The following is a 10,303-nucleotide window of genomic DNA, read 5'->3' as shown; positions in this document are numbered from 1 at the left end:
CTTACATTTTTTGTCGAAAACAAATCAAAAGTCTATGCGTGAATCAAGAAAACATACAACAGAGTTATTTTTGTCTGATTTAATTATTGTATTAAATAACGAAAAAAATCCTTTCTTTCAGAGTAAATTTAAACAATACAAACATCTTTTCTCCTTATTCGAAAAGGGTCAACAACCTAAACCAAACTCACAACAATCAGGAATGTAATATTTTTTAACATTTCGCTGCTATCGTATGAAATGACTAGAGCATTATTCACTGTACCGAACAATCAGTCTGCCACTGCATCATGCATCTCAGGGGCACAGGTCAAGGAATGCGATCGATAAATAGCAAGATTTGACAGTGAAATAGCTCGCATATGAATAAAAGCGCCACAACGCTCGCCGTACGCGCGCTATCCAACCCACAATGACACCTTAGATCCATCTTCCACGCAGCGCAGGTCAAAAGTTCCAACATGTTTTATACAGATTATTTATTCGACTAAGCCATGAATTCACTCGTTACAATCTGGTCTACCTATTGTAATACGTTGGAGGTATCTGTGTTTTTGTAAACATAACCGAGAGGCGCGTCTATTCCGAGACGTAGATGTAGAAAACAGGAGTCTTAGTTGCGAATACAGCGCGCTAAATTCTGTCTCGCGCTTACGCATGGTAAATAAATATCGTGCTACTGTCGCTTGGAATAAGCCCTGAATATATCTGGAGCAAACTCTATGTAGCACATTGCAGGGCCAGATGACGATAAACTCCAATTCTGTATTAATAGGTTATAGGTATGGCTTTTTTGAATGTATGTAACATTCAAAAACATATATTTTTATGTTGTATTTGTTATATGTAAAAGAAATTATGCTATTATATTATGATTGAGTAGCTGAACGATGATGTCCATGTCTATGAACCATTTGGATTTTATTATATATTATAGCTATAATTCTCGCATATTTAGAATTGTAGTGTAATACTACTTCATCTGCATAATTATAAAAAAAAAAACTAAAAAAGCCGGGGCGAACGCTAATATAAGATATAGAACGAGCATAAAAAATAAAGGGGATGACATATTTAAATAAAGAATTCTTATTTCAGTTTTTCTAACAAAAACTCTTCTACGAATTAGTAAAAACCGTTCCGTTATCAAAGTTAAAATTTTACGACGTAAAGATTCTTGAATTCCTATTAAAAGCTCTTCCTAACAATATGTAATAAAATTAATGAGCTGACCACAAAATCTTGTATACTCAACCAATGGTAATTTTAATGCCGGTCGTAAAATGAACTATAACATAATCACACATGTATATTACGACCAAGTCACATTCATTGGGTATACTTGACAATGAATTTTCACGTTAATAACAATTTAACCTTTAATATATGATAACTAGATGGTCGCCTCGACTCCGCCCTGGTAGACGTTGGTTTGAGTGCTAGCTTTTCAATTTTTAATAGTTAATATCCTTATCAAAGCAAAGACAAATCAACGAAACGAAAATTTGTTTGGCTATGAGTGGTGTAACAAACATAACATTCTTTCTTCCCATATGTGTTTATAAATGATTTGGATTTTAGTCCTGACTTCTCAACCATGTTACCTCCCTAGTATAGAACAAAAATATTTAAAAATAACTTTCAATACAGATAATAAAGCATTCACTAAAAATCCTCTTAATTATATATTAGTGGTGTTCATAGGTGCAATAACCAATAATATCCTTTTATCATGGCAGCTCCATCCGGCCATCAAAGACGGCCGCTTCGGCTCTCGGCAGGCTGTCAACATCTGTTGTCCTAATTTTAAATAACCTCCCGAGTATGTGTGGAACAAGTGAATTTCGTAAATAGGGGACCGTGTGTAGCGTTAATTTGATGCCAATTACGACATCATATAATGAATAGCGGCATTATATTGGACGGAACGTGGGCTATTTTGTTTCATTACTGAATTATTAATAAAGTATTACACAATAATATAAAATAGTAACTACCTATAAAGTATGAAATGTCCAAAGTGTGTATTTTGAGAATGGAAATGGTTGTTTAGTAAGATAATTTAAACGAATAAGTTTAAACCTAGGATTGGTTATCGGCCCTTAGTAATTCTATGAGTATGTATTATGTTTAATTATTTATGTGTCATGCTACCTATTTTCATGCTTTTCAGTTAAATAATAGTGCAAATTTCATATCCAAGCCGTAATTAATGTATTGTTTTACTTATACAGAATTATAATTCTGCCTACACCTACATATATAAAAAATTAATCATCGTATTAAAAATTAAATGATTTGTCAGGACATAATTTTTATTCGTCACAAGTTCTTCAGCCAACACGTTCGTATTGCATCACCCATATCAATATAACAACCGTTTCAATAAACATTCCATGCAAGAGGAAGGAAGGGCAAGACATGGGCATCCCGGATAACGCGTGTAAGGAAATGGGCCCGACACGTTTCCTCCCGGCGTGGTCACTCATACGCATAGCTATTTTTATGCGCAGTGCACTAGTGATGTGCTGTGAGTATGGTTCAGTTGATCTTATATATTTGTGAACGATGAATTATTGAATTGTAATATAGAATATATTTGATATGCCGTGAATGTATAGCATTATACGGTACCGTTATAAAATGTATACAGTATGTTTTATTTACCTTAATTGGCATAAATTTACTACCGTGTGCGTAAATTCATTTATTTTTACTAATACAAGTAAATCTTTTTGCATCTAAACACAGTGAATTGAATTAAATTTACGTTTTTTAGTTTCATTTAACACGTTAAAATTAAACATACTTTGATGAATATTTAATAAAAAATTCGTATCAAGCAATTCAAACATTCTACACGATTTTAATGGCCTAAAGAGAGTATGAAACACGTCCCTCTATCAACATGACGCCCATTAAAATTAGCAATAAATAAGAACATTATTGTATATTTATTATTATTTTTGTACATTATTAAATCTGGTTTTATTGCCCATGGTATAATTATACCAGTTTTTCAGTGCTCAAAATGTCACCGTGATTAATTTATTGATGCATAAATTATTATAGCAGCGTGTGTATAATGAAACTAATAAGCTAAATTAATTACCCGACGGTTTAGAGACCTTAATGAGAATCTTTTAAATCTCAGATCACACAACGTGACAACTTTTGTCAGTGTATTCTTTTAGATTCGATTCTAAATAGTATTATGCCTTTTATACCTATTTTTTTATGTCTCGAAATTGTGAGGCTGAGGTTATCCAAATCTGATAAGAAAATCTTAAAGCGGTTTAACGTCATTTGTCATTCGATCATTTATCTTAGCAGGAAGGTGGATTTGTAGAAAAAAACAAGCATTGTAGTAAACATTCGTATTTATAATATAATGTTGTCGTTTTATTTACAAATAAATACAAATTCAGTTAATAAATAAATGGTAAATTATCTACATCTTAATAAGTATGTTTTATATCTCATTTCTTAATCTTCTCTGGATTTGTGTGGAATCCAAAATACTAATGTTAGCGTTTTCTTATGACACGTTTCGGTCTCAAGAAAATTTGAGACTCGGCGTTCGGGCGACACGTTCACGTACATTCACACTATACGACTATATTTACAAGTACTCGTTTACGATCACTCGGCGAGGGGCTTCGTCCTGGGCCCCGCGCGCACACACACTCACTGAGTCCGGCCCCGCGCGGCCCGGGCCTTGCGCTCGCGAATAAATATTTGTACAACGCGATGCCGGCGGGGGGCTCGCGGCGGGACTAGATAATACTGGAGAGCGGCGGCCGCTCGGGGCAGCGGCAGCCGGAGCGGCGGCAGCGGCCGTACGCCGCCGCGCCCGCCGCCGCGCACGCGCGCAGCGGCCAGTACAGCCACAGGCACGGCAGCGGCACCGCCAGCGCGGCCACGCACGCCAGGCGCGGCCCGCACGCGCACGGCTCGCCCGCCTCCTCCTCGCCGCTCCCGCAGTGGTAGAACAGCGCCTTGGCGCAGCACATGCACGACGCGTAGTCGACGCACGCCTCGGCGCTGCACAGGCACGAGCCGCACAGCCAGCGCGAGGGCAGCGGGCGGGGCCGCGCGCACTGCTCGCAGCGGCAGCGCCCGCAGCTCTCGCACACTATGGAGTCGGCCGCGAGCGCAGCGGCGCGCCGCTTGTCGGCGGCGGCGGAGGCCGGCTGCGCCGTCACCGGCTTGAGCGGCTGCGCTGCCGAGTGCGCGTGAGCGTGCGCGTGGGAGGGCGGCGCGCGGCGTGGCGCCTCCACATAGGCGTTGCGCTCACGCTCAGCCTCGGGCCGTGGCCGCAGCAGCGACACGGCGGGCTGGCGCGCGCCGCTCGCGCCCGCGCGGTGCACGCGCGCCGCCGGCTTGGGCGGCCGGGGCGGCGCCGCCGGCCCGCCATACTCGTCCATCGAGTCCGGCTAACGGCTCTCTGGGCCGTCGCCTTCCTGTTCCCTCATCGTCCCCACCTGGAGAAAAAAAAAACACACGTTAATAAAATGTGTCTGTACTAACCTATAAGAAGTTTATATTGGATTTGTATTGGTATACTCAATCGAATATTACGTAAAGCAAATACGCTATTTTGAAGCTAGTAAGATTCCAATCGACAGGTCGTAGGTTCAGACCCATTTATTCTTTAATAATCAAGAAGGCGTATAAGCCCGTAGAATGTTGGTGAATATCGGTAGCAAATTCTTACGTTTATATGTAACGTTAAATATGAAAAAAGATGTCAACTTTTATATTGTATTTAGCTAGTACCCAGACGGACGATTGTTTCCATTGTTGTTGTTAATGCGAATCGAATCGAAAACATTCTATTCTTTACACAAGCATTTCGAATTTCGTGTAGATTCTGCACTACCGCTGATTATGTTATCATACGCATTTTGTTTTATTATATGTGTTTATGAACAATTGAATCATAAATAATCGGGAGAATTTTAAAACATCTATTGACTATGTGTATGATTGCAACAGAAATTCAAACGGCTGGCAATCACAACGGTGAATAAATTTGTAATCGATGCAACATTTCTGACGTGTAGTGAAACAAAATCGTAACCGATTTATTTCCATGACCGGAAACCACTTACATAACGATGTCCTGTGTGATTCCTACAAATTCTACAACTCATTCAATCTTAATATATGATTAAGGAAATCCTTTGAGTCAGCGTAAAGTTTCTTATAAAAAAATGCTTATTATATTTATATTTTTATCTACCCCATAAAACTATTCGGTCTATTGCAAAGAAAACATGCGTTTTAACGTTATTTTATTGTGGTAAGTATTGACGACAGAACCAACAACAGTTTTTCTTACACGTGCTATGTTAATTACAAGCATTTTTCACGAATTTCCAGGCTTAATAAAAGGTTCATAATAAATGTACGATGCAAACTGAATTAATTAAGGATGCTAAGAGATAATGATAATAAAAATTGAACACAATAGTAAAGTTACTTTTCATTAAATTTACTACGATCACTCTGCGGTGTTAGTTAATTTGAAAAAAAAAATGACTGTCTACGGCAAAACGTTTTTCTTATCTTATATGAATTACATGACAAATGAAGATAAATTTGAACACGCGTTACAAAATAAATAAATTAATTTGATGTCAATCGAAGACTACTAATGTTCATGTAAACTAAGATAATAATCCGGTACATATTAATTTTGTGACTTTAAAATTAATAACATTGAATTGATTAACATAATGTGATCGCACAACCATGCAATTGACCTTAATTATAACTTCTCGTAACGATTACTACAACTCAATATTTCACCTAAATTGCCTGCAGTTTCAATTCAATACATTTACGTCTGTTTCATTCAAAACCTAGTAAACAACGATCTATTAAATCATTTACCGTGAACTCTACGCGTGAAAATTTAAATCATAAGCGATATGTTGATTTCCAAACATCCGGTTTGGAATAAGCGCATGCATGTTACGTTTTCGACAGTTCATAAGTAATGCATTTATTGCTAGTCGCTATGTATTATGCATGAACAATTCTACACTTAGTAAAAATAGAAATGTTTCCGTCATATGTCTGCCATGTGTCTGACTCAAATACAGAACATTGGCTGATATTTATCTCTCTATATTCTGTTATTGAATGCTCACATTTATTTTAAATTTGGAACAAATTTTGAATAAAAGAGAACGCGTAGATAACTTGTTTATATATGACTTTTTGTTTAAGGCTGGTCGCAAGGTTTTATAGTAACTTTATCAATAAAGATATCCTTGGCCGTGAGTGTTCTGGGCGCCAGTCAATGACATGGTAGGTATTATGTATTGGTGATATGCACGTAGTAATTAAACATTATAAAACGTTTATTTATAGAATAAAGCCACTAACGTCTGTCAATGCTTATTTATCGATTTTTGTTATTCTTTAATGCGCCATTATGCAATGGTTATTGAAACTTAGTTATTTTTAATTACATTGAAAATATTCTTATTCATTTCATATGTAGCATATTTATATTTTAATTAATTGAATAATGAAATGTATATACTAGTAGATAACGTATAAGAGTTTAATTTACGAAATAATTTAATTTATGAAGATTTTTCAGCACACTAAATATTTTCTTTATCGTTATAGTTAACGGAAAGTTATCAAATGATTCAATATTAAAGACATAAATTAAAGTTTCGTTTCTACCTGTGTTCAAAGAACGTTCAGAATGTCAGAGAAAATAATGATTTCAAAGTTTTATAGAGATAAGTCATTTGATTAAAATATAATGAGAAAAAAAAATTAATAAGATGTATTATATCAATTTTAATCGCTCATTTAAAGACGTCATGAGGTTGTTATCAAGTTTATTTTATGTAATGACCAAGAACTGCCAATATTGATATTACTATGAATGGTATATGATTATTTGCCAACTTCAAAACTTGTTTTTTGTGAATATTTCTGCATAAATAATTTTTGAATATGCAATAGACCGTTGCCAGTGTCAGACAGTACGGACGTTGGATACACGTGCCTTGGACCTAGTAAAAGAACTTATAGCAGTAATCATACATAGCTAATATAGAAGAATTCATATTAGATTTGTGTAAATATCACTTGGTAAATCAATCATAAATGCAATAACAATTTAACTGTATTTACTGCAAAGAAATTCCGAGAAATATTTGATGTTATATCAGATACAATACAAATGTTTATATGTAATATATATAAGATCGCAATGAATCAGTATCGGAGTGGAAATGTCAATGATATTCAATTAATATTTACATGTTTAAACGTTAAATAGAAAACAGAACGAAGATTTCATACGAGATAAGATTAATCACACATTTACTTGCGACACAGAATCATATCTCAACCATATTCGACCTTTTTAGAGAGTTATTTCGTGCATCTAATGGATTTAATGGATTAAAAATATAAGGGCATTATTCAAATGCCTTTCGACTGGATGCTTCCATGTCACAATAATAGTAGAGCTATTATTGTTTCTAGCCTGCTGCGGGCTCTAGTGTAAATTTGATTACACAATAACCGGTTCCTTACAAGTAGTTGGAGATAAGACATGCTAGTTATAACCTAATATTGTGGTGCTATCGAAGTTAGAAATGGTATTCCATATTTGTACTGTTAGAGAAACTATATTTTGTTCTTATTGTGTGAAAGCTAATCAATTTATATAAAATTAGTTTATATGTCACTTGCGGCTCGCCCCGGTTTTGCCCATGGTACGTATACGTACACACGGTAGCAATTAGGGACCATGGACAACGGTGAACGAATTTTTGAAATCGTGCCATCAGTTCCCGATATAAACGTATTCAGACAAATTAACTCGCTCCGCTTATATTATGAAGTAAAGAAGTTAATATGGGATATTATGTGTGAAATACGTGTGTAGGTACTTAATTTCAATTCTTTTTTTAATCATTAACCTAAGAAATAGTGTAGCTACTTTTCAATTTCAATACTGTTTTTTTAATTGCATCTTGATAGAATAAAAACCATAAAAGAAAACTTTGAGGTTGAAGAACATACACTATGTTCGTGTAAAGACACAAACATACTTTTATTTATATGATTTGAATGCAAGATATCCAATGAAATTTGAACTTATAGACTTTTTGTATCCTAATTATTGGAGAAGCATTTTTTACTCTACCTGCTTTCATTGCAAGTAAATGGTGTGTATGAATGACTTAATTTCTCTTTAAACTTTTAAAATAATGGTTACATAGTAGAATGATATTACTAGATATATTTTTTATAGTGTCAATGATATATAATATATAAGCTTATGAATAACATAAACGATTGTAAAAAATATCATTATTTCGAGCATATAAAATGTATTGTACGTATTTGTTATGAATTATTAATTGAAATGTTAAGTTATGATGTATGTCGTTTTAGATTTATTTTTTACTAGCTGCGCCCCGCGGTTTCACCCGCGTAAGTCCGTATCCCGTAGGAATATCGGGATAAAAAGTTGCCTATATGTTATTCCAGTTGTCCAGCTGTTTACGTACCAAATTTCATTGCAATCAGTTCCGTAGTTTTTGCGTGAAAGAGCAACAAACATACAACTATCCTTACAAACTATCGCATTTATAATATTAATAGATTTGCGTGGTTAATCATAAACTGTGCCTATATGACTAAAATTTTGAAAGATATCAAACATGATGGTATTTTTCTGTAAATTAAATACATAATTAGGTACATTGTGTGTGATTTGTATTAAACACTTATATTATTAATGATGCATATATTCAATTTATGAGGCAGGCATGTATATTCATTGATCTTAAACATTTTGGGTGCTAATTAAATCTTTCTTTAAATCAAATTGCGTAGTTTTATAAATGGTAAAGTATGTAATAATGTTATGTACATAGTAATACATACAGTCATAAACATTCCAAATAGTTTATTTTGTTTTGTCTAAATACGTTATAAGTTTCATAAAGTTCGTTAAAAGATAATATGTTATATATGTATTGTTTACAAGTTATTATTTTTTATCAGCCTTATCAAACGTTGTAGAAATTGGTAACGCTGTTGCTATAATAATTCAGTATACTAAGATCATATGTCACAAGCCACTTTCATAACTTATAATCTTTTATTGGTAAGAAATATCAGCTTTATGTGTGAAATGTCAAATTGATGATATTTTGTTGTAGAGTTCCACGTATGCGTATACGAATTATAAGCTCTTAAACATGTGTTCGTCGCACTACGTGTTTACTTTGGACCATGGTAAATGTGGGGGTTTGTACAGCGTACTGGCGCGATTCAGATGTAGCAATAGGCAATCTATGACCGACGCGCACGTGTGATGTTTCGACGTTCCTCATTCATCCTAACACGGTTCCTAGCTACTAGCACGTATCTATCGCAATACCTATAAGCCCCGTAAACCGCTACTCATTAAAACGAGCTAGTTGCATCTGCCGCGAATGGACACATCCTGCACGGATTCCGGGCTGGTGGGCGAGCCAGCATCGTCTGGGTACTTACGGAGACGTTCCACGTCATATGTCTCCTACACACATCGCTACACAAGGGCACTCGGGCCGATTGGCCCCACACAAAACACTGAGCTCCACCGCTCGTTTGTGCCGCACCGTAATCGCGCCGGAAACCTCACTGATTCACAAAAATACGACAGAACCACCGAATTTCAGGCGCGCAAATCCACGGGAAGGCTCATGAGAGCGGCGCGGTCGGAGCGGCACCTGGCGCGGGCGGGGGGCGGCCCACGCACCGGCCTCGATTCTCGTCCGCCCGCCGCGCGGTTATCACTGCAATATGGCCGCTACTCACTTCCTCGGTGAAGTTCTTCGTTGATTTCTACTCCTGATCTCGACGACGGCGATTTTCTTTACGGTTCCGAACTCGTGCGGATTCACTGCACTTATTCTTATACACATTTTAATGGGAAACCGGGAGCGTTAGCGCTACGCTCCGACGAAACGAGCGTTCCGTTCGCAGGCACATTCCGCACTGGCGTCGGGTGCGGGAGCGGGCCGGCGGAGGCGCGCCCCCCGCCGTGCCCCTCCGCGCGCGCCTCGCCTTTTTATGAATGGAAGGCGGCCATACTGAATGAACCGCGTACACGAAGCAGTCGGCCGCTATTTTCGCAGGCGAGCGGGGTGAGTGCTGAAGGGGGGGAGCCGGAAACGGGCTGCGAGCGTTCGCGGTGCCAAATTTTGCGGCGCGGGCGACGGTAGCGGATGCGCTCGTTTATCGAGCTTCCGGCGAAATCCCCCCC

At 37.3% G+C, this 10,303-nt stretch overlaps 1 protein-coding gene across 2 annotated transcripts; it reads right to left on the bottom strand.

The window, feature by feature from the left end:
- Positions 1-3,372: 3,372 nt before the first annotated feature.
- Positions 3,373-10,093, bottom strand: LOC119833540 (protein sprouty). Of its 2 annotated transcripts, none has more exons than XM_038357588.1 (2): positions 9,856-10,093; positions 3,373-4,484 (listed from the first exon to the last, which is right to left on the bottom strand). In XM_038357588.1, exon 2 carries the CDS (start codon positions 4,425-4,427, stop codon positions 3,777-3,779), a length of 651 nt encoding a protein of 216 aa, XP_038213516.1. In that variant the 5' UTR covers positions 4,428-4,484; positions 9,856-10,093; the 3' UTR covers positions 3,373-3,776. The 2 variants fall into 2 exon arrangements, with proteins under 2 accessions (XP_038213516.1, XP_038213518.1); XM_038357590.1 differs by lacking the exon at positions 9,856-10,093 and adding an exon at positions 9,550-9,824.
- Between the last annotated feature and the right edge of the window lie 210 nt (positions 10,094-10,303).

This window comes from Zerene cesonia, chromosome 17 (assembly GCF_012273895.1).
Source record: "Zerene cesonia ecotype Mississippi chromosome 17, Zerene_cesonia_1.1, whole genome shotgun sequence".
NCBI lineage: Eukaryota > Metazoa > Arthropoda > Insecta > Lepidoptera > Pieridae > Zerene > Zerene cesonia.
Note: the sequence above shows the minus strand (reverse complement) of the source record. Positions and strands in the feature narration are given on the sequence as shown.